General features: G+C 39.5%; 1 protein-coding gene across 3 annotated transcripts in view; it reads left to right on the top strand.

Annotated features, from left to right (window-relative positions):
* The window catches only part of KMT2E (lysine methyltransferase 2E (inactive)), a 117,520-nt gene that overhangs the window by 72,999 nt on the left and 18,886 nt on the right, over positions 1 to 25,635 (top strand). For all 3 annotated transcript variants that reach the window (XM_084644324.1, XM_084644322.1, XM_084644323.1), the window contains 6 exons: positions 8,881 to 9,045; positions 10,107 to 10,415; positions 20,999 to 21,253; positions 21,494 to 21,638; positions 22,672 to 22,925; positions 24,036 to 24,092. In XM_084644324.1, coding sequence (XP_084500450.1) covers positions 8,881 to 9,045; positions 10,107 to 10,415; positions 20,999 to 21,253; positions 21,494 to 21,638; positions 22,672 to 22,925; positions 24,036 to 24,092 — 1,185 coding nt within the window. The remainder of the gene's footprint in view (positions 1 to 8,880; positions 9,046 to 10,106; positions 10,416 to 20,998; positions 21,254 to 21,493; positions 21,639 to 22,671; positions 22,926 to 24,035; positions 24,093 to 25,635) is intronic.

The raw sequence follows: 25,635 nt of genomic DNA, 5'->3' as shown, positions 1-25,635 counted from the left end.
TCCACTCAGTCCTACTTCAGCCAATCGCTTAGACAAACAGGTTTGGTTACAATTTGCAGGAGATAATGCTGCCTGCTTCTTGTTTACAGTGTCATCTGAAAGTGAGAACAGGCTTTCACATAGCACTGCTGTAGACGACGTTACAAGATATTTACGTGCGGATGTGCTAAAGATTCATATGTCCCTTCTGCTTCAGCCGACATTACAGAGGACATGCATGCATGCTGATGATGGGTTCTGCTTGATAACGATCCAGAGCAGAGCTGACTGATGCATGTTTATTTTCATCATCTGAGTCGGATGCCATCAGCAGAAGGTTGATTTTCTTTTTTGGTGGTTCAGGTTCTGTAGTTTCTGCATCAAAGTGTTGCTCTTTTAAGACTTCTGAAAGCATGCTCCACACCTTGTCTCTCTCAGATTTTGGATGGCACTTCAGATTCTTAAATCTTGGGTCAAGTGCTGTAGCTATTTTTAGAAATCTCATGTTGGTACCTTCTTTGCGTTTTGTCAAATCTGCAGTGAAAGTGTTTTTAAAACGAACACGTGCTGGGTCATCATCCAAGACTGCCATAATATGAAATATATGGCAGAATGTGGCTAAAACAGAACAGGAGACATACAATTCTTCCCAAAGGAGTTCAGTCACGCATTTATTTAACACTTCTTTACGATTATCATCAGCATGGAAGCATGTCCTCTGGAATGGTGGCCAAAACATGAAGGCACATACAGATCTTTAGCATATCTGGCACATAAATACCTTGCAATGCCAGCTACAAACGTGCCATGTGAATGCATGTTCTCACTTTCAGGTGACATTGTAAATGAGAAGCAGGCAGCATTATCTCCTGTAAATGTAAACAAACTTGTTTGCCTTAGCGATTGGCTGAAGAAGAAGTTGGACTGAGTGGACTTGTAGGCTCTAAAGTTTTACATTGTTTTGTTTTTGAGTGCAGTTATATACCAAAAAAAGTTCTACATTTGTAAGTTACACTTTCACGATAAAGAGATTGCACTACAGTACTTGTCTGAGGTGAATTAAAAAATACTATTTTTGTTTATCATTTTTACAGTGCAAATATTTATAATAAAGAATAATATAAAGTGAGCACTGAACACTTTGTATTCTGTGTTGTAATCAAAATCAATATATTTGAAAATGTAGAAAAACATCCAAAATATTTAATAAATTTCAGTTGGTATTCTGTTGCTTAACAGTGCAATTAATCACTATTAATTTTTTAATCATGATTAATTTTTTTGAGTTAATTGTGTTTAACTGTGATTAATCAACAGCCCTAATTAAAACATTTTTATTGGTTTATTGGTTTATTCACAGGCAAGTATTTTTTTCAGAAATGATGAAGCTGTTAGCCTGTGGCAAAAATGGCGAATATCAATATTTTGCAGTATATTAACATTAAATGTTTTCACATCTTATTCTCAATTTCCAGAATATTTTACAATTGATTATACTAGTTTTCTATATTTTCTATTGAAGTTTGCTGACCAGATCAGTTTCACACTGAAGATTGTGCACCATTAGTAGTAGATTACGTGCTCATACTTTGCACTGCATAGTGAGTAGATACAAATTTACGTGAAATCCTAATGTAATGCTTCTCCACTTGTAAGCCTTTGTACATACAATGTAGCACCTCGTCTTATTGGTAGAAGGATTTAATTTGTAATTGCCTGTGCAAGCAATACTAGCCTTTGAAATATTCTAGAAACTCGTTTTTTAATTCAGTGACACTTATGCACAAGTCAGTAATAGTTCTAGATGACAATACATAGCTTCGTCTTATGAATATGCAAAAGCTGTGAAAGAAAAGTGGCCTAACAAGAAGTAGTGGAGACAAAGTCCACAAACAAGTTTTTGCCTCTGTACTGAAGACGGACGAAGACCATGATACAGCTCTTACCAGCCATGTCATCAAAAGTATGACAAACCTATTTGGGTGCAAATCACATCCAGTGGACTTTTATCCAACTACATACTTGAGTGCATGTAACATCAGATGTTCAAGAGTCTACTGAAAATAGCAGATGTTGGTGAAAAACAAATGGGGACATTTGTGAGAGGTGCACTTGATTCTGATGGGACGCATAGCTTCATTAGCCCAGTCAAAAAATCTGGCATCAGAACATGTGCTGACATAACCAAGAAGATCAAATTTAAGACTGGAAAGGGAGGGACAATCACAGCATCTATCAGTCCTGAAATTGTTTTCCACAGAGCCCTGTCCTTAGCAAGATGGAGAGATGATGCTTCAGTGGCAGCTGTTCTTCACCCAATAAGACCTATGCCTGTGTCGTTCTTCCATGCTGGTGGAACAATGACAATGAGAAAAATGGACACAGCTGAAATAGAGCATCAGATGGAATATCAAGCTGAAAGACTCCATGAGCTAAGACCATGCAGTAAAGAAACCAGAGTATACTCCTGGGGGAGTTCTGCGCACAAATTTTCCGGTCTTTATTCACCCTTCGTTTTGAAGTAGTAATTGACTGTAAAAACAGCACTGTGAGGCTCTATTTGTTTTGTTTCATTACTTTCTAAATTAAATTTGCTTAGTCTGCAAGGACTAAACAATTATTTTTAGCTGCCAGCACAATAAAAGGAAGACTGTTTTTCTGGCTCATCTACTCAATTAATATTGTATGTAGTAAAGATCTTTTGGTTTGAATTCTGCCATCAGGTACACCTGTGCAACTCAGGTTTTTTTATAGGGCTATATGAGTAGGGCTCTACCAAATTCCATGGCCATGAAAAATGCGTCACAGACCGTGAAATCTCGTCTCCCCCTGTGAAATCTCTGGTCTTTTGTGTGCTTTTACCTTATACTATAGAGATTTCACAGGGAAGACCAGTGTTTCTTAAATTGGGGGTCCTGACCCAAAAAGGAGTTGCATGGGGGTCAAAATTATTTTAGGGGGCTGCAGTATTGCCACCTTTACTTCTGCGCTGCCTTCAGTGGAGGCAGGAGAGTGGCAGGTAGTGGCCAGGCGGCCAGCTCTGAAGGCAGTTCCCCACCAGCAACAGCACAGAAGTAAGAGTGGCAATACCATACCATGCCATCCCTGCTTCTGTGCTGCTGGTGGCAGCGGCTCTGCCTTCAGAGCTGGGCTCCCGGCCAGCAGCTGCCACTCTCCAGTTGGCCAGATCTGAAGGCAGCGCCACTGCCAGCTGCAGCGCAGAAGTAAGGGTAGCAGCACCACAACCCCCTTACAGTAACCTTGCAAACCCGCCCCCTCACCCCCTTTTTGGGTCAGGATCCCTTCAATTACAACACCATGAAATTTCAGATTTAAATAGCTGAAATCATGACATTTACTATTTTAAAAAATTCTATGACTGTGAAAATGACCAAAATGGACCATGAATTTGGTAGGGCCCTACATATGAGTATAACTGAAATCAGAACTTTCCCTACAGTTAAAATTGTAAGTTCTGTGGATTCATGAGCAAGCTGTGTCTGCTCTTCAATGCTAATAAGTCAACCTTGGTATTTAAACAAATTTTATCCTGAACATCTACAGGGAACAGATCTATTGTGTAAAGAGGTGCCATGTTTACACACTCTCTCTGCTGGGAGCTACCAATGTGAAGTGGACTCCTCATCTCCTTAGTACTTTTAGTGTGATAGAATTGTGTGGCAGGGTGCATTATCTCTTGACATGCATAATCTCCTTTTTTAACTATTTTGATGGGTTTATGATAATCTCAAGTGTAATATAAGCTTTTGTACACCAAATTGTTAAACTATATTATAGTTTTGGCTTTAATTATGTTGAGCCTGAATGTTTGTCTGCTTCAGAACTGGGTATCTCAGTGCATTAATGCAGACGTTAAGGACCTGAGTTTCTAATATGAGAGAGACTGATCCCTTGAAGTATAATACGTAGTTTAAATATATCTGTCAGAGGGTCCTTTGTTAATCATTAGTCGTAGCAGTGTTACTGTAGCACTTATGAGCCCCAGTCATGGACCCAGGACCCTATTGTGCTAGGTGTGATACAAACACAGAACAAAGACTATCCCTGCTGCAGAGAACTTAGTCGAAATATAAGATAGAGACCACAGATGAATGCAGTACAAACCTGGGGAGTACAAGGAAACAGTGAGACATTATTGGTCATCCGTGAAAGGCAATGATCTCAGCACGCCACAGCCTAACTGTTATCCAGTTTTTTGTAGGCATCACGGAAGAGGAGGGTAATGAGGTAGCTTTGCAGATGTTTTACAGGGAGCTCCTCCCAAGCATGAGGGTCAGCATGGCAGAAAGCACCAAGGAGCATGTTTGAAAATGTAAGAAGTAGAGGCAGGAGATGAGGTCGTTTAAAAATTTAGTATTACACCTGGCAATTATAGTCACTGTCTCTTGCGACTGACATCAGGAACTTGGGTTTATCTCCCACCTGAGTCACCTTAACTTCTCTAATGCTTGTGGACTTATTCTCCTTTTATTTAGCTAACGTGTCTTTGTGAATGGCCCCTTTACTAGGTTTTTTGCATCATTTTCTCTATGTGAACTGCTTTCTTCCTGCAGGTCCAGTTTTGGCACCTTCAGTGATATGAGACTGGTTGATCCCCTAAGGCCAATTTTTGTGGTTTTAAAATCACATTTTGTTTTTATAATACTTTCTCTCTGCTATGTTGCTGTGCAGAAAACCCATGTAAATGGCATACACTCCATTTCATTGTGTTCCAAATACTATAAATGTACAAAATAAACAATACCAGATTTTCTCTAATATTTAAAGAAACTTTAGTTTTAACATATGACAGTAATAGGTAAACATTCAGATGAAAGTTGACTCTGTCTTTAACAAGACTGACATTTAAAATTGTCTTGGTTAGGGGTCAGTCAGCACCCCACTAATGTTTTTGGAGGCCCTTCATTCTTCTGAACTCTTTGAGGCTGTCTGTAGACAAAACTGTTAACCCTGAAAACATGATCAGAGTGTAATCTTCACCACCATAGCAGCAAGAAACTTTTTTTTTTTTAAACGAAGGCTTAGGAACTGGAACATAATTCTGCAGCAAGGAGTGGAGCCACAGAATTACAGAATACACACACACAGTTGCTTATGAGGAAAGACTGAATTAATTCATGCGTATCTCAGTTAAATGCTGTGGGGTAATGGGTGAAACAGCTCTGTCCAAAATATTTTATTGAAAACACATAGGGCTACAAATATGAAAAGAAAAATATCCTGAACATCAGGAAATGCTTCCTAAAGATATGGATAAACATGCACAGTATGCTTTGAGGGAAAATTATAGTGACCCATTGCTTTAAGACATTTACCTATATTGGACAAAACATTAGAAAATTAATTAATTGTATTAAGAGAGGATGAGAGCATCTCTCTTAAATCCTTTCAGATTAAAAGAAGGAAGAGATAAAAGGCAATTAAGTCAGTCTAACTCTAAATTAATGAGGGGAAGACTTGTGGATTATGTTCTATACTGCCTAAATGTAATTTTGTGTTAACAAGTATTTATTGTGTTGTGCTGGAAAACCACTTTCTTTAGGGTATGACAGAATAGGAATGGTTTACTGTTGCATATCTTCCCCTTTCCCAAAAAAACTAAGTGATTATATAATAATTCATATTTGATCTATCATTTCTTCTTAAAAATATTAAATTTCTGTCAGTCACAGATTTTGAAATGTGTATTCTTTGTCTAACACATACATTATATCATCAGGTGCTCAATCTTTGCATGGTAAGTTTTATGCAAGTGAACACCATTTGACACTGAATTCTGTTTAAATAGCAACCAAAGAGCTGTGTTTAGCGGTGTTTCAGGTTGCAACAGGATATGCTCCATCATCCCATAACCATAAACAAATTTTAAGATGGTAAGGGAAAAGATTTTTGCATTTCTTTCCACCTTCATATTGCCTGCAAAGCTATGGATAAGGTACTACAACACTCCATTAGGTTTTCATTTCCATCCCCAATTGATATAAAAAAGCAATATGTAACCCAACTTTATTGAACTTGCATTTTAATACAAAACTTTTAAGATCTCATATGCTTTATAGCAACACATCAGCACATCTGACTGTCTCATATCACATGCATTTGGGAAGTTATTCTGCCTTAATACTGCTGAGGCAATTGTTAAAGTTTTGTGTTAGAGTCCAAACTTGATGAAGTTGCACTATATGGTGGTGTATGGGGAAGGATTCTCTCTCTCTCTCTCTCTCTCTCTCTCTTTTTTTTGTTTTACAATTTTTGTCAAGATTGATGTGGCAGATTTGTCATCAAATGAAATACAGCAGATTTGCCTTAGCACACATTTTCCATTATGGCTAAAAAATTCTGAAATATAGACAACCAAAATTTTGAACAATATTCTATGTCAATTCATTATTCATCAAACCACCATGAAAAAATGCAAGTAGTAACCACGTTTATATTTATTTTGGTTTTGCCATTTCAATTAGATTTGTACAGAATAAAAGTTTAAAGCTCCTATTAAAGCTGAACTCTGTATAGCAACTTTAACTATGCTGCAGATAGTGGTGCATAATAATCCTGCACAATGAGAATAGAATTAAGTCTAAACTACAACTCCATCATCATAATTGCAAATAATATAAAGCTTTACCTTCAGATATAGTAACTCCTCACTTAATGTCATCCCGGTTAATGTTGTTTCGTTGCTGATCAATTAGAGAATATGCTCGTTCAAAGTTGTGCAGTGCTCCCTTATAATGTTGATTGGCAGCTGCCTGCTTTGTCCGCTGCTTGCAGAAAGAACAGCTCATTGGAACTAGCTGGTAGGGGCTTGGAACGAGGGTGGACCGGCAGCTCCCCTAAGTTCCATGTGCTGCAGCAATTGCCAGTCAGTTCCCCCACTGCCATGTGCTGCTCCTGCCTTCAGCCTTGGAGCTGCTCCCAGGAACCTCCTGCTTGCTGTGCGGGGGGAGGGGGAAAAAAGAATGCTAATGTCAAGGTGTCCCCCTCGCCCCACTCCTTTGCCCCATCTCCATGGGGGTGGGGGGGGGGGAAGGGGAAGAAAGCGGAGGAGCTTGCTGGCGGCAGCTGCTGTCTCAACTTGTTGATCTACTTAAAAAGGCAGTGTACTTAGAGTGGAGTCAGGGCAATGCCCATGTCTGTCTGTCTGTGTCTCTCTCTCACACTCACACACACTGTGTGTCTCTATCTCTCTGCCATGCTGTGTCTCCTCCTTCCACGAGGGCTGAGCCAAGTGCTAGTTCATCATTTTAGCAGTAAGGCATTCCATGGGAAATATCTTACCCTCTGACTCTACCACCTCAACCAAGCTTCAAAATCATAATTGCTGTGTACAGTATTAAATTGTTTAAAACTTACACTGTGTGTGTGTGTGTGTAAATATAGTCTTTTGTCTGGTGAAAAAATTTTTCCTGGAACCTAACCCCCCCACTATTTACATTAATTCTTATGGGGAAATTGGATTTGGTTAATATCGTTTAGCTTAAAGTAGCATTTTTGGGAGCATAACTACAACGTTAAGTGAGGAGTTACTGTATTAGTAAAACAGGTGCAGAGCTGGAGCTTTATTTTGCCCATTTGTTTCACTGTTAGGAGCAGCATAGTTAATTGTAAGTGCCCCCTTTCTTTAACATAAAACGTATTTCTCTATTGTGCCCAGTCTTTACTGGAACAAGATTAAAGTTAGTAGTAGTAAGAAAAATACCTTGCCATAGGTATGTATGGCCCTTCACAGAAAATGGAAAGACAGGTCCCTGACTCAGAGCTTTTAATCTAAAGATCTGATCCTGTAACTTGTGCATTTACATAAATGGAGCTCTCCGTGAGTGCAAGGGGTCTGTCATGCACAAGGATCAAGACCTGAATTACTCCTGTATTCATAGTGAGAATCTAGTTGCTTTATATGGCAATGTTGGTATATTAACCTAATGGCACCTATTTTGACACATACCATATATACTCGTTCATAAGCCGAATATTTTTGGTAAAAAAGGGACGCATCAAAGAGTGGGGGTCGACTTATAAATGGATCTACACCAAAATTTGATGATTTAAAACTCTATGAAATCATTGAATTGAATATCTAATACATTGTTGTTTTGTTTACCTGGAGCGTCTGCAGGCATGGAGCCCCTCAGTTCGCTGTGGCTGTGGTTCGCCGTTCCCAGCCAATGGGAGCTGCAAGGCTCCGTGCCTGTGAACGCTCCAGGTAAACAAAACGTCCCGACCTGCCAGCGACTTACCCTGACGGGCCGGGAGCCAAAGTTTGCCAACCCCTGAAATATAGGGTCGGCTTATGAAAGGGTCATACAGTTTTTACTATTTTTACCTATCCATCTTTGGGAGTTGGCTTATTAACGAATGAGTATATATGGGATATTCTTTTAAATTAAAAAAATAAAATACTACTTTGGCATATGTAATGTTGAAAAACTCCATTTATTTGTATTGTTCCTGATAAGTAATGTTCATTTTCCTCTGGCCATCAGTTTTGCAGTATTCCCATTGTGAAATTGACTTGGAGCAACATACAAATAATAGCCAGAGGGCTTGAGACCTGGAGCTACATGCTATTTTTACATTTCTAGTATAACTGATTACTGGTAAATGCTTATGTTTAGTATGCTATTGGTTCTAGTCCAGAACAGGAAATCCTACTTTGTGTATGATGGGGCTGGTAAGAATTCAAATGTTGTTCAAATACTATCTCATGATACTAACAGTCATTTTCTCTGAGCTTTGGCTGAATCTGACCTGAACATGAACACATTATATGTATATCACTGAATGTTTTTTTAAGCCCCTTCTTAAAAATCAAATCTTGTGCATTTTGTATCTAAAACTGATGTTCGATATCTGATAAATCTTTATTATATGCTTCAGACAAGAGAAGAACGGAAAATGGAAGCTATTCTGCAAGCTTTTGCCAGACTAGAAAAAAGAGAAAAAAGAAGAGAACAAGCTTTGGAAAGAATCAGCACGGCTAAAACGGAGGTTAAATCAGAATGCAAGGAAGCACAGATTATCAGTGACACAGAGTTTATTCAGGTAGCTATCTGTAACTTAAAACAAGTACTAAATATTACCTTGTTAAAGATTGTTTGGAATTCAAAATAGATTTTTAGTCTAAAACTTTTGAAATCTTAATTCCATGTTTTGTCTTTTGGATTTGACTTCAAATTTTAGTAAAATTTTAGCAGAGCTTTGACATGACATGGTATATTTTTTAATCTTTCAAGAACAGATAAATTAGTATAACCATTCATAGCAGTTAAATTAAGAGAGTTTTATATACACACACAGGTTCCCTGGAGACTGCATTAGCTAGTATTTAGAGTTCAGGAGTGAGAGTCAGATTGCACTCTAATCCTAACTCCAAGAGTTTTGTAAGGCTTAGTTTGTTATGTCTGATACACGTGGTGATCTTCAAAGAGAAAGTATATAAATATATTATGCATGTCATTGTAAATGCTTAGATTTTAAGTAAGAATAACTTTGTCAGGTATACTTAAAATAACAATTCAATAAATTAAAACCATGCTGTTTGTAACAGCCATGGTTAAAAGCATTAATCAGCAGTGGGAAATACTTTCCTTGCTGAATAGTACTGCATTCTCTGTATTAAATATTTTGCCTTTCTTTACTATGCAGATACTGTAACAGAGACAAGGAAAAGTCCAAAATATTCATTTAACATATTTAAGAGCATTATTTATGTAGCACCAAAGGTGTGCTGGGGCACTGCAGACAAACAAGGGAACAAGGTCCTTGCCCTGAAAGAGATTTATGATATAAATAAATTAATTATAGACCAGTCTAGTTAGAAACTATCATAAAATTCAGCAGAGGAATTACCAAGTCAGTTAGACCAGTAGTTTTCCTCTCCAGATTCCTGCTCGACAGTGGGGCTAATGGCTGATATTTCACATAAACATACAGGAATCCCCATGCACATGTTTGTATCTTGAGAGGGTACAGGCATTAAATATTTCCGTTGTAAAGCCAGAAACTGGGTTTATAGTCTTTCAAACCTCTAAGAATGAGGGAATCAGTCTTGTTTTATTCTTAGGCATGTATGTAACTACTTTAACTGCTATATCTTGCACCAGGAATCAGCAAAAGAGGAAACTGCCACCAAGCCAACCCCTGCCAAAGTTAATAGAGCTAAACAAAGAAAAAGTTTCTCTCGGAGCAGAACACATATTGGACAGCAGCGTAGACGACACAGAACTGTCAGCACGTGTTCAGATATCCAGCCGTCTTCTCCGGATGTGGAAGTTGCTTCACAACAGAATGAAACTGAGAACACTGCACTTGCAGCTGAGCCTGAAACAGAAACTAGTATTGCAGAAATAGTTACTGAAACAGAAGCTCCAGCACTTAATAAATGCCCTGCTAAGTATCCTAAAACAAAGAAGGTATGTCTGTCTATAAAAAGGAATATCTATAAAAAATGGAACTTTAAGGAAAAACAAAAAAATTTTAAAAAACTTTATAGAAAGATACATACTACACCAAAATTTGTGCTTAATGTGATGCATGCTATGCAACTCCTTGACTTTACTGACAGGAACGCCATTATAGATTTTGGCATGTCACTGTTGGTAATCTAAGGGACTAAAATATTTATTGGAATTCTACAACAATTTGGTTACAGCTGATAAAATACATTCTTCTTCAAATGCTTGCTCATGTCTATTCCGTTCTAGGGGTGCATGTGCTGACGTGCACTGTTGTCAGAGATTTTTGCCTTAGCGGTATCCTTAGGGTTGGCAGTGGCGCCCCCTTGAGTTCTGTGCTCATGCGTCGGTATATCAGGCACCGCCGACACTCTGCCCTCTTAGTTCCTTCTTACTGCCTGTCGTGGTTAGTGGAACCGCATCCCGGATGCTGTGGGGCTCCTCGGTCACAGATGCCACATTCCTGGTCACTGCCATCTCAATGTGGATTGCCTAGAGCAAGATGCCACTCATCCTCCCGCAGATAGTCTTATAGGCGCAGGTCCTGGTCTCCCGAATTGTGGAAGTTCTCCCAATCGTGTCTCCAGTCCCCCCAGCACTGGCCCCTCGATACCAGCTTTGATCATCTCTCTCTGGGCACTGGTCCCTGTCAGTGATGCCCAGCAAGCAGACTCAGGTCTCAGCGGCCCCACCGTGGTCACAGGAAGGGGATTCCTCTGGCACGGAAGCCCAGTTCAGCCCCTTGCCTAGTCAGCATGAGTGCGAATGGGCACTCAAGGCTGTGTCGACATGGACTGAACCAACTTGGCAGCATGGCCAGTGGCAGGTGAAATGGCCTTATTGGGGCACATGGGGAATGCCGGTTGTGGTGATGCCCACTTCTCACCACTCATTGGCACTGCCTTGGAGCAGCAGCTTGCACCACCGATAGCACGCTCATTGGTTGGAGCAGAGGGAATAGTGCCCACCCCTAAGCCTCCTTCCCCCACAGGGGAAGATGCCCCAGAACCTCCCCCAGCAGTGCAATCATCGTCCTCATCCCTGGATGAGGTGATTGCGGGACCCTCAAGGACAAGCCCGCCAGATGATTTCAAAGAAATCAGGCCCTGCTGCGTCAGGTGGCCGAGAAGTTGGGCCTGGAGGCAGAGGAAATGGCTGAACAGATGGACTCCTTGTTTAACGTCCTGTCAGCCTCCACCCCTACTCCTCTCGCACTACTGGTGCACAACGGAGTCCTTAAGATTGCCAAGGGTCTCTGGCAACCTCTGTCCTCCCACTTCAAAGAGGGCTGAAAAGAAGTTTTGTCCCAGCCAAGGGGTTAGAGTACCTCTATACCCGCCCTCCCTAGGCTTGCTGATGGTCTCTGCGGCCAATAAAAGAGACGAATGGGCATACCAGTTTGACTCGCAAAAATAAAGACGCCAAACAGTGGGATCTGTTTGGGAGAAAGATGTATTCGATGGCTAGTTTGCAGTTCTGGGTGGTGAACCATCAGGCCCTCTTGGGCGGTTACAAATTTAACTTATGGGACTCCTTTCATAGGTTCAGAGAGTCCCTTCCACAGGAGTTGACCCAAGAATTTGGACCCTGGTGGACCTGTGGCTGCCAGGTGCTCCCTCCAGATGGTGTGGGACACGGCAGCCAGGGTGGTTGTGTCGGCGGTGGTGATTAGGCGCAGCTCCTGGCTTCAGACTGAAGGTCTCTTTCCAGGAAATTCAGACCTCCATCCAAGACTTCCTGTTTGATGTGAACAGTCTCTTTTAAGATCAGATTGATGCAAGGCTGCATGGGCTGAAGGACAACAGGGCCACCCTTTGCTTGCTGGGAACGCACGCACCGCAGTGAGGAGGCGGTTCTGGCCGCCCCTGTGCCTAAGCCTTGGCAGTTCTGGCCACCGTTGCCCCGCTCACCTGCGCAGCCTAGTCCGGCAAAACACTATGGGTGGCTGGAAGTGCTCATTTTGAGGGTGCGGTTGAGAGTAATGCCCCATTCACCATCCAGGATCCACCCTGCTCTTTCCTCAACCGCTTGTGTTCCTTCCATTTGGCCTGATCCCAAGTCACCTTGCACCGTTGGGTGCTGTACATAGTGTCTCACGGTTACACCCTGCAATTTTTGGCTGCCCCTCCCTCCCTCCCACCCTTACTCTTCTGGGACCCATCTCACCAGCGACTCTTTGTTCAGGAGGTTGCGAACCTCCTGCGCCTGGCTGCAGTGGAGGAGGTCCCTCGGTACATGAGGGGAAAGGGATTCTACTCCTGCTACTTCCAATTCCTGAAGGTAAAAGGGGGCCTCAGGCCTCTTCTGGACGTACGACACATCAACAAGGCTCTCAAAAGTTGAAGTTTCGCATGGTCTCCCTGGCCTCCATCATCCCCTCCCTGGAACTGGGAGACTGGTATGCTCCCCTTGCTTTGAAGGACACCAATTTCCACATCTGCATATTCCAAGGTCACGGGCATTTCCTCCGGTTTATAGTGGGCAAACACCATTTCCAATTTATGGCGCTCCCCTTTGGCCTCTCCTCAGCCCAAGGGTTTTTACCAAATGTGTGGGGCTGGTGGCTGCTTACCTCAGACGCCGAGGGGTCCAGGTCTTCCCATACATTGACAACTGGCTCATCAAAGGCAGGTCCCAGAACCAAGTGCAGAGACACCTTGATCTGGTGTGTTCCACCTGCCATGTTGATAAACGAGAAAAAAATCCACCTTAAAACTGGTCCAATGCATAGAGTTAATTGGAGCGGTTCTCGACTCCACGCAAGCCCAGAGCCTTCCTCCCGGAGGTGCATTTTCAGACCATGTCTGATCTGATCTCCCATGTGAGAAGCTGCCCGCTCACCACAGCTCACACCGGTCTGCGGTTGTTGGGCCACATGGCCGCTGGTATCTATGTGGTCAGTCACACCCGGCTCCACCTCCGTTCTCTGCAAGCATGGCTGGCATCAGTCTACAGCCCCAACTGACACGATCTAGACTGGATGGTCAGGGTGCCAGATCAAATCCTGTTGTCCCTCGATTGGTGGTTGGACACTGGATCGGTGTTGCAGGGAGTCCCCTCTGTGACCCTGGTCTCTGATGCTTCAGACTGGGGCTGGGGAGCCCACCTGGGCGAACTGAGCACCCAGGGCCGATGGGTGTGGGATGATCTGGCCCTTCACATCATCAGGGAGCTCAGAGCAGTTCGCCTGGCCTGCCAGGCCTTCTTGCCCCACCTGAGAGGCAAGGTGGTGCAAGTCCTCATGGACAGTACCGCCGCAATGTGTTACATCAACAGACAGGGCAGAGCCAAGTCGTCAGCCCTCTGCCAAGAAGCTCTCAACCTTTGGCACTTCTCTGTGCAGCATGCCATTCATCTGGTAGCCGGATACCTGCCTGGCACCAAGAATGTGCTAACAGATTGCCTCAGCAGAACCTTCTCGTCTCGCTACAAGTCGTCGCTCCATCTGGAGGCGGCCAGTATGATCGTCTGAAAGTGGGGAATTCCCCAGGGGAACTTCGCATCCCCCCAGAACAGAAAATGTCATGTTATGTTCGCTCGAGGGTGTGGACAGGGGTTCCCTGTCAGATGCTTTTCTACTTCTGTGGTCGGGGCCCTGATGTACGCCTTCCCGCCAGTGTCGTTGATCTACAGAGTCCTAGTGAAAATCAAGCAGGACAGGGCAAGGGTTATCCTGATAGCTCCTGAGTGGTGTTGCCAGCAGTGGTTCGGCATGCCGCTGGACCTTTTAGTAGCCTAGCCACTGCAACTCCCTCTCTGGCCAGACCTGCTGTCTTAGAATCACGGCAGTCTCCTGCACCAGAACCTAAAGGCACTGTACTTGACAGTGTGGCTGCTGCGTGGCTAACTGTGGATGAGCAGGCATGCTCGACCTGAATGCAACTGATCTTGTTGGGTAGCAGAAAGCCCTCCACCAGAGTGACCTATCAGGAAAAGTGGAAAAGGTTTACGTGCTGGGCCTTGGATCGGTGTTTCTGGGCCAAACAGGCCTCCCTGCAGGTGATCCTGGACTATCTCCTGCACCTCAAACTCCAAGGATTCACTGTTGTCAGTCAGGGTCCACCTGGCTGCTATTTCAGGTTTCCACCCTCCATTCCAAGGCAGGTCAATCTTCGCTCATGACCTGAAGGCCTGATTCCTGAAAGGTCTGGAGCGTCTTTACCCGCACGTCTGAGATCCGGTCCCTCCCTGGGATTTGAACCTTGTGCTGTCGAGGCTCGTGGGACCGCCGTTTGAGCCTCTGGCTTCCTGTTCTCTTCTCCTTCTCTTCTGAAAGGTGGCATTCCTGATGGCAATTACATCCACCTGCAGAGTATCAGAGCTCAGGGTGCTTATGTCGGAGCCACCCTATATAGTGTTCTACAAGGATAAAATCCAGTTGCAGCCGCACCCAGCATTTCTGCACATGATAGTTTCCCAGTTTCATATCAGCTAAGACGTTTTCTTATTGGTCTTCTTTTCAAAGCCCCATAGTTCCAAAGAGAGCGCAGGTTACACGCCCTGGATGTCTGGAGGGCACTGGCCTTTTATATCTACAGGACACGGCCTTTCCGTAAGTTAATGCAACTGTTCTTTGCTGTGGCAGACAGGAAGAAAGGTCATCCAGTGTCTGCTCAGAGGATTTAGTCCTGGATCACAATCTGCATCTGATACTACTACGAGCTCCCGAGTGTGCCTCCACCGATGATTAGTCAAGTGCGCCTTGATTAGAGTGCAAGCATCATCAGTGGCCGCCTTGGTTCATGTGCAGATCCAAGAGATCTGTAGAGCTGCTACCTGGTCGTCTGTCCACATGTTTACATCCCATTATGTGCTGACCCAGCAGGCCCGGGACGATGCTGGCTTCAGAAGAACAGTGCTGCATCTGCAAAACGTGAACTACAAGCCCACCTCCATTGTCACTGCTTGTGAGTCACTTAGAATGGAATTGACATGAGCAAGCACTCGAAGAAGAAAAAACGGTTACCTACCTTTCGTAACTGTTCTTTGAGATGTGTTGCTCATGTCCATTCCATTACCTGCCCTTTCGCCCCTCTGTTGGTCACTGGTAAGAAGGAACCAAGAGGGCATAGGGTCGGCGGTGCCCATATACCAACGCATGAGTGCAGGACTCAAGAGGGCGCCACTACTGACCCTACGGACACTGCTATGGCAAAAGTCTCTGCCTACTGCGCACGTGGGCGCATGCACACCTTGAATGGAATGAACATGAGCAACACATCATGAGAATACGAACATCTTACGAACGGTAGGTAACCATTTTTTCTTTGGATTTACAAAACTTCTGAAGTACATTTTGCAGAATAATTCTGGAGTTCGTGTTTGCTAATCAAATTTCTTTGCCCATGCAAATATTACGTATACAAAATCTGTTAAAAGAAAGTTACTTAGATTGCAAAGTCAAGCAATCAAAGTTTAATAAATAAAAAGATGTATTTTATGTTCTGCTTTGTGATAAGATTTAACTTGTTTTTAACTTTAACTGTTTGTGCCAGGATGTTTCAATTTATTTGTTTGTTTGTTTTCTTTTGCTGAGAAGGCTGGCTTTCAAGTTGGCTAAATTTAAAAGATCTCAAGAAAAATTAAACGCTTGAAAGTACTAAGAATAGTGTTCAAAGGAACTTCCATTTTTTATGTAACATGTTACATATAACCTGTAAAGATATCCTACAGCACTAATTAAAACAGCTTTCAAAATATCTTGCACTGTGAAAGATGATAATTCTCTAAACAACTTGTGCAGCATGTTCAAAATTTAAAGAAAGTATTCTTTATAATTAAGCCTCTTCGTTTTCAGTTTAAACCAATTTTTACTGAAAAATTCCCAGGTTTTACAGAAAGTATTATTCAGCTTTTATTGATTTTCACTTTTGTATCATTCAAATATATAAAAATAACTTGTTTTATTAGGAAAATACGATACATTAGTCTGTGTGTATATATGCAAAGCTGCCCGTTAAAATAAGGCTATGCATTAGTGTAGAAGATACACACAATAAACACAGGGCACACACTCGAACTCTGAAGTGCATGCGCATCTGAATATACTGATGAATCTCATGCCCACCATGTATACATTTCAAGCTGTTAGCAGATAACAGTTTAAAAATTTGACACACTAAAATGGGAGGAAAATGAAAATCTGTATCAGAATACATTTGAGAACACAAGGAAGCATTCAATTTTTTTTTTAAAGGGAGAAAAGGATGAAGTTGAGTGTATGCGCTGCAAGTGGTGTGGCCCAATTATTAAATGTAAATATTTATAGGCTAATAGTTCTAAGTCTACAACAGTAAACTGTTTATTCAAATGAAAAGTTTTATTTGGGGATTAGAGAGAAATTGTTTTCTTAAACTCAGAGGTGGCATTATGTTTTGAGTTCTGTTTTAGTTTTGCAGCAGATCATATAGATGAATAATGGAATTCAAAGTATTCATCTACTGAATACTTTTTTCTCCATGTCTTTCTGTCCACCAAAATAAACCCCAGTATTTACACAGAAAAATTACTAGTTTTTTGTACTGATTTTCACCTGTTTTTATTGTTGTGGTAACAAACACTGATAAATTCCTGGGAAAAATTAAATAAAATAAAAACTGAAAACGAAGAACCCTATTTTTAATATAAATGTGGAAGAAAATAGTGCTAGACCAGTTTCAGTATTTTGACACCATTAGTAAACAACTCCAAAAATTCAGTTAACTTGCATTATTTAATAAGGTATCTTTTTACCCTTCCACACATCACAAAACCAAAGCATAGCAATGAAGCAGTATATCCTAAACCCCCAGGGATATTTTTGCTTTGCTTACTGCAGATGCCTACCTTTTAAATCACCTTTTAGCTCCTATTGTGAAGGAAAGCTAGAAGCTGTTTCTTATCTTCTCTGTTTGTGACCCAAAGCTTAAAGGAGTAAAAGACACCTGAGAAGTCTGAAGAAAAATCAATGACTGAAACTAGAGTCCATTTGCCACTCCATAATATTCTAGATGTCCTTTCTCAGATTCCTTTATTGTGTCATTGTGGGAAGCGTGGATACAAATTTTGGATTTTTCTTACTTAAATTGTGTTTTTATTTAAATTAAATAGACTTGCCTGTTTTAAAAAAATAACTGTTTAAAATAAATTTAAAATTGACAACCTATGGTAAACCCTAATTGTAGTATAATTTGCTAAAATCCTTTAAATAAAAAATATGCCACAACAATAAGCCCTCCTCAAATTTTAGTAAGTTAAAGGGTACTTTTTAAATTTTATATATCTATATATAATATAAATTAGGGAGAAAACACATCTTTAACTTTTGAGGTCAACTCAAGCATTTATAAATATGTTGCCGTGTCCTGTACTGCATTACGTACCTCTCTTTTCAGTCTTTAAAATGGAGATAAGATTGGATATTTACAATTTTCAAAATGTAAGTACTTCCAGTTTCTGTTGTTCAAAGAAGTTTTTGCCCTAACTACTTTCGGTTTCAGTTTAGCTAACAGATGAAAGAATATTTTCTTCATGTGGATGGAGTAGTTCATTCAAAGTTGAAAAATAGATTGGAAGTTGAAAAAGCAGGAAAGCTTATTTTCCTTTTCCAATAAGTAAATAAAAAACAGGTGGGAGAAGATAAGATCTACTAATTCTAAAATTTAAAGAACATGGGTCCAAATTTTCAAAGCTACTTAGGTGGCTAAAGATGCAACAGTTAGGTGCCATGTAGGATTTTCAAATGTCCCCAGCAAGCGCCAGTGGCAACCAGAGACAATTAATGCTCCCATTGTTTCATAAATCAGTTAGTTAGTTTATCAAAACTTGTTTTGTAATTAGAACTTTTTTTCTAATGTATTCAGTACATTTAAGGAATTTTCAGCTAATAAGAACAATTTTTAAATGCTGTATTGTACACTTTTAATTGAATTCCAGTTTCTATCCAGATGCAGTTTGACATAAATCCCGAGAAAAAGATTATCATCTAGTAAATAAGAAATGTGCCATTTGTCATGTTCCAATATAAAAATGTGTAAACATTAAGAATTTGAATAATGCATGTTAAATTATGTAATTGCTTATATAAACACGTGTAGATATAGTGTATCTTGGTTAGCAAAAAGGAATACCATATTAGTGCAATGTCTATATTTGTTTGCAAAGCAACATGTTTTAGTGGTTATCCCATCCAATGAGAAGGAACATTTCTTTAGCAAAATAAAATACAAATGTAAAACAAGATTAAAATCAGTGTTTTAAATTAAGGTTTTCTACATGCTGATTTAAATAATGATTAAAATAGGTGACTTGATTCTTGGGGGATCAGAGACTTTGATTTTGATTTAAAAAGGCATTTTGGTGTAAGTCTAAATGACAGGATAGCTAAAATGCTGGTGGGTGGTCAACACTAGCATTTCTCCCCATATCAACCGTTCTAGTGTATTAGTAGCGGTAGAAAATTTTAGGTGAAAAAGTGTAGTTTAGGCATAGCCCATTGAGGGCTGTAACAGTGACATATTGTACCATACTGGGGAATGAGAAGCAAAAATCCTACATGACTGAACATAAGAATGGCCATACTAGATCAGACCAAAGGTCCATCTAGCCCAGTATCATATCTTCTGACAGTGGCGAATGCCAGGTGCCCCAGAGGGAATGAACAGAACAGGTAGATCCATTCCCAGCTTCTGGAAAACAGAGGCTAGGGACACCATCCCTGCCCATCCTGGCTAAAAGCCATTGATGGACCTATCCTCTATGAATTTATCTAGTTCTTTTTTGAAAACAGTTTTTATTGCAAGCATATACTTAAGCATTCTGATTAGTTGTTGGGCCACCCAGTTATTAAAGCAAGTTGGAAAATTTGTCGATTTTTTAAAATTAAAAATGACTTTTCAATTAAATGGACATGTTTAAACATGTTTTTTCAAGTATTGACTTTCTGACAAAAAGTTTTTAGCAAAGTGAAAGTTTGGTTTTGTCAGTTTTTTGGGGGTGGGATAATTTCCCAACCATCTCTATCAATGCTTTTTCACTAATTCATTTCAAGCTTGGTGTAACAGCCTCTGCAGATACTGCTCTCAAGCAATGTTTTGAAGTAAAGAGATTTTACCATTTTTTGGAGGGAGTAGCTTTCTCTACTATGGTTTACCACTTTACAGACTTAGAGATACAGGTTGGAGTACAAAATGCAACACTTTTGGAAGTTATTGAAAAGAGTGATATACATATTGGAATTCAGCCTTCTTGCTTCCGGTGATTGGAGCTAAATCCCCTTGTAGGACTTAGGGTTTTTTGCAATTCTATATATGTGAGAAGCCACTTTGGAGAAAGTGCCATTAGTGGTGTATTTCAACTTTTAGAGTACATTTTGTTTGGGTTTTTTTTGGGAGGAGGGGAATATATTCAAATTAGAACCGTGAAAATAAATTAAGCTGAAGACAGGACACTAATGAAATCTGACAATGAAGACCTATACATATTAAGCATTTTCCCATGCTTAGTGGCTTAGAGGTTAGTCTTGAAATATACTCTGGAATCAAAATATGTATGGTCCTAAGAACATTCAATCTATACAACTTCACAGCAGATACGATTATTTATATTATTGTTGTGCCTATGGTCCCCAGTCATGGACCATGACCTCATTATGCCAGATGCTGTACAAACAGGAAAAAAAAGAGTACAGTAGGAATTTAACAAAGTATCGGCGTAAAATTTTCAAGAATGTTAATGAAAGAACCAGCACTAGTTCAAAATCATGTAAACAGTTCCACTTTGTTAGTTTAGCAGTATTTAACATCTAGATCTTTTTGTATTGAATTATTTCACCAGTTATCAAAACTATGCATTTTATTATGATGATCTTTGGCCTTTAGGTTGCCTCAAGAGTTTGCACATGTATGTAATTGCGCTGATGTTGTAACTGAATATAAACTCAGTGTTATTAGATGGGATGGGAGGATAATAGAGTAAATGAAGAACCAATTTCTAAATGTTGATGAAATGTAAATTGAACATTTTAAGTTACCATCAGTAGAAAGACAGATTTATGGTTAGGCTAAAATAACAATGTGATTTAGTCTCATTCCAGTCTACCTATTTGCTGGATGATAAATTAATGAACCTTTATATACTATTAACAGAATGTGCTGAAAAAGCAAACTGCACCCAACACTTTAACATGTAAAATGCCTTCTGTAAATGAAAACTCATTTCATTCATACTCACTATGAAAAAGACAATCCAACATAAACTGATGATGTGGCTGATTAAAAAAGAACCATGTCAAGGATGGTAAGAAACATACAAGCTAGCTAGAATTTTAGGGAGTGTGAAGAAAATTATCAGTGAGAAATTGCAAGCTGATCTATACTTTAGATGTTAAAGATTTGTGAGTTTACCGTCCAGAAAACTAGATATCAATATATTGTATGAGCCTAAAAGCATATATGATTTACCAAATGCAGAAGGGTTGAGATACTAAACCATTCTGTAAGCAGCATTTAGCAATTTCTTATGTATAACTTTATAAGCACTGACATTTTCCCCTTTTTCTCTAGCACTTGGTCAGTGAATGGTTAAGTGAGAAGATTGAGAAGACAGGAAAGCCTATAGACAGCCTTTCAGAAAGGCCTCTGCGTATAACTACAGACCCTGAAGTTCTGGCTACACAATTGAATTCTTTACCAGGTCTCACTTACAGTCCACATGTATATTCTACTCCTAAGCACTATATTCGTTTTACTTCACCATTCCTTTCAGAAAAAAGGAGGAGAAAAGAACCCATGGAAAACATTACTGGCTCTTGCAAGAAGGTAATGAATCCTTTGTCTTAACTTGGCTTTAAAACGAAAGGCAAATTGCTTGTTTCTGTGGGTTTTCTTTTTTTCCCAACTCCCTCTTATTTAATCACAATTCTTGTTTGTAAGCATGAATCCTGTGTTGGAACTTGCAGTGTTTAGAACTTGCTCTACTGTCTGTAGCATGTTCAGAACTTGTTTCAATTAGAAATGAAATTACATCTAATTTTTGAAAATTCTTTCTTTTTATGACAGCGTTGGTTGAAGCAAGCTTTGGAAGAAGAAAACTCAACAATGATAGACAGATTTAATTCTCCATCTCAAGAAAGATCTAGAAGTCCTGTGATCAATGGTGAAAATAAAAGTCCATTATTATTGAATGACAGCTGTTCCTTACCAGGTGAAGTTTTTAACACCTAAATATTATAAGACATCTTAATCTTTTGAAGTAGCTTAATATTTTTTAAATTACTGAGGAAACATGGTTTTCAAACTATAAATGCCCCATATAAACAACAGATATTCTAGTGGACAGTATAGGAAAATCCTCCTTAATATTGGGTATTATGCACTCTTTTCTTTGTTCTTGTCATATTAGAACACTTGAAATATGGGATGAAAATAATTTGTGGTGTACTATAGTTTATTACTCCAGCTAGTGTAAATTTACACATAAATATGGATACCTTTTATTCTTCAGAATTTTAAGGGTTTCACTGAGGGAAAATATGATTTAGAGCAGTGCTTCTCAAGCTATCTGATGTGGGGGACCAGCAATTTTTTTTCCCAATGTGCCCGCAGACCGGCAGCTGATGGCTCACGGACCGGCACTGGTCCGCGGACCACCACTTTGAGTAGCACTGGTTTAGAGGAAGTATTTCATATTGATCTGCTCAGACTTATTTTTCAGGTTATAGACCCATTCCTGCAGTCCTTGTATATCCAAAATGCCTATTAATTTCAATGGGAGAGTTGCTTGCACAAAAAAAACCCCAGAAAAATTACCTAGTCTTAAAATTATTTATTGAATGAGAATGTGGTGAAACTAAGCAACCTTGGGATATGAAGTCTGTGTGCAATGTCTCCTATCCAAAGTTACAAACATGTTGATAGTTTTAATGTTCATGATGTAGTAACTGATGCGTTATTGTAACTTTGGTAATTTATAATGTTTTTCCATCATTTTAGTTAATATTGAAAATTTCAGTTCTTAAAGTCTGCTGCCTTCAGTAATTTGTTAAGATTATAGTTGACTTTTCATGTTTAACACTTTTTTCATGAGAGAGGCATTTCTTTAATTTGACTGCCTGACTGATTTAATGTGTTGTATTTATAACTTTATTTCATGCCCAAGTCTTTACAAAATGAGGAGGAATGACTATCAGATCAGCAAAATATTGTTTCCTAGTCTCTTTTTTCTATTTAACATATAGATCTAACAACACCACTAAAAAAACGAAGACTCTATCAGTTACTGGATTCTGCTTATTCAGAAACCTCCACACCTACTCCTTCTCCATATGCCACGCCAACTCATGCTGATACCACTGCCACAGACCCGTCATTGTTTGCTACTCCTCCTAGGATAAAAGCAGAAGATGAAACTTGTAGGAATGGTTACAAACCCATATATTCACCAGTTACCCCTGTGACTCCATGTATACATGGAAATGCCATGCACTTTGAGGTAAGATTTTCAGATGAACATGAATATGTACTCCCCTTCTTCCCCCCCCCCATCTTTTAAATAAGACATTTTCTGATATCTATCTATATATATAGATAGATATATTACTGTCTTGTTTTGCACTTAAAACTCTTTAGCCAGTTGCTTTAAGCACCAAGATTATCAGACTTGGTTTCTGTTTGTGGAACATAAGGTCTTGTTTACATGGAACAACACCAGAGGGGTATGATTTTGTAAAGTGCTCTAACATGTTGTGCTCTGACTGCCCCATGTAGTTCCTGCTGGCATGCTCTAAAAGGTACCTAGTTTGGATTTTTAGAGTGTGCCAGCAGGGTCTACAAGGGGCAGTTAGAATGCAACATATTATCTTTATAGGACCTTTATAAATCACACCCCTCTGGCATGTTTTACCAGTGCCATGTAGTTAAACCCCAAATTGCTCATTAGGACTACACTTTGCAGAGTAACAGCTGTGTTAGTCTGTATTCGCAAAAAGAAAAGGAGTACTTGTGGCACCTTAGAGACTAACCAATTTATTTGAGCATAAGCTTTCGTGAGCTACTGTAGCTCACGAAAGCTTATGCTCAAATAAATTGGTTAGTCTCTAAGGTGCCACAAGTACTCCTTTTCTTTTTAGGACGACACTGTAAGTTACTGTTAAAGGCCCTGGTTCAACAATCGGAACCATCTATGTGAATTCTTATGCTTGTATTGAGCCCCATTTACTTCTCTGGGCACATCCACTTGCACAAATCTTATTGCAAAATCTGGGCCTAAAAATTGTACAGTTATCAACAAGATCTGGATATTATTAGTTTACTTTCAAAATCTGAAAAGAATGAAGGGTCAACAGTATTGAAGCAGAGATGTGCTTTTCTATATGTTGCATTGTAATATATAATTAATAGCCTGGTAACTTTCGTATGTTGTGGTTATTGTCAACAACAGTTACGGAACAGTTACTTTTATGCCATTAAATTGAAACAAAACCACTTCTTACACAAATTTGAAGAATGGAAACTTAAGTTGTTTCATTCTTATTTCTCATATTTCTTTGTCACCCTATGTTAAGATTGAACTTGAATCTTACTAATTTTCTTATTTGTGCAGAATATTTCCTCACCTGACAGTTCCCCAGAAATTAAGAGGCGAGCTTACAGTCAAGAGGTAAGAATCTTTGTGAGAAACTGTAGAAAAGTCTGCTGATTCATCTGTACATCTTCATTAGCAGAAAAATCTCTTGTTTTGCAAGACTAATAGTAAACAAACCAGAAATCAGTCAACTGGTGAAAATGTGGCAAGTAATTTTTCTTCAAGCTCAGGTTGTCGACTTCTGCACTGCACATTCCCAATTTTTCTCTTTATTTATCCCTTCCTTCTTATCTGCTCCCCCTTCTTAATTCTTTCCCCATCCTCCCACTTCCCTTCCATTTGCTGTTCCTTTCTTTGTCCCACTTAGAGCTTAGATCCTCTGTAACTACAGGCACTAGAGGGCAACATGATCCATACATTTGAGAAGACATAAATGAAATTTCTTTCAGAAGAAGACAGTCATAAACAGTGCATTATTCTGTAGATTACCAGCAACAAAATTTAAGAGTTAAAGTTGGTGAAATAATCAATCCTTAATTAGTGTTAATATTAAAAAAAATTCCAAAACTCTAAGCACTGAAATGTCTAGAAATGATCAGTAAAGGTTATTTATACATACATCTAATACTATTATGTCTTACACATTCAGCTAAAGGCAGTTCTTGAGAAATTTACCTTGTATATTCTAATGGGAGTCTTAAAAATGACTTAAAATGTACCTCTGAATGTGTGGAAAAAAATATTCACTGATACATGTTGTTGTTGTTAAGTACATCAGTAGGTTAGAATTAACATGGTTGTCAAATTTTCATGTCAGTTGAATATATGAACTATAAAGCTCATTTAAACAAATACTTCATATTTATAACTGGTTATTTTTAGACACGGGGCTTGTATAATTTTAATTATGTAGCTAGTTTTTACATAAGGTGGTATTGTGTCTGATTTAAGATTTAAATTACTAGCCTTCTATGATGCCTAGAATGGCATTTCTCTCCTGAAAACATTTAAAATGTCAGTGGTAGTAGGTAGGCCTGCCGATAGCAATTTCAGGCCCCGGAGCAGAACAGTCAGTGGCCTCCCTAGAAAGGGATGGCTGAGGTTTATGACACTACTTTTTATCCTATTTGTAACACATTAGAACCTCTATAAGTAAGTTGTAGCGTTGCTTGAACTTTTTTTTTCCAGTTACAGCATCAGTATTAAACAAATTGTGAGCCTAAATATAAGCTGTAGAATTTGTTGTTTTGAATTATATATTTCAATTAAATACATACATTATGGAATTATATTAAGTAATATATAAAACATTTAAAGAAGCACAAAGTAAAAAAACACCTAAAGTATCAAGTAGGCTAATTAAACACCTCACTACAGGTTTCAGAGTAGCAGCTGTGTTAGTCTGTATCTGCAAAAAGAACAAGAGTACTTGTGGCACCTTAGAGACTAACCAATTTATTTGAGCATAAGTTTTCATGTGATTCATGTGTAAAAGACAAAGAAAAAACTGATATACAAGATGTAACTGAATATGACCAACAAAGTTAAAATATACAATACAGTACTTGCGTTTTGGTGCTGTGTGACATCATCACCCAGAGCAATGAGGAGACAGCAG

Source organism: Lepidochelys olivacea (genome assembly GCF_965140295.1).
Source record: "Lepidochelys olivacea isolate rLepOli2 genome assembly, chromosome: 1".
NCBI lineage: Eukaryota > Metazoa > Chordata > Testudines > Cheloniidae > Lepidochelys > Lepidochelys olivacea.
The sequence above is the reverse complement of the archived record's forward strand: the minus strand, read 5'-3'. Positions and strand labels throughout refer to the sequence as shown.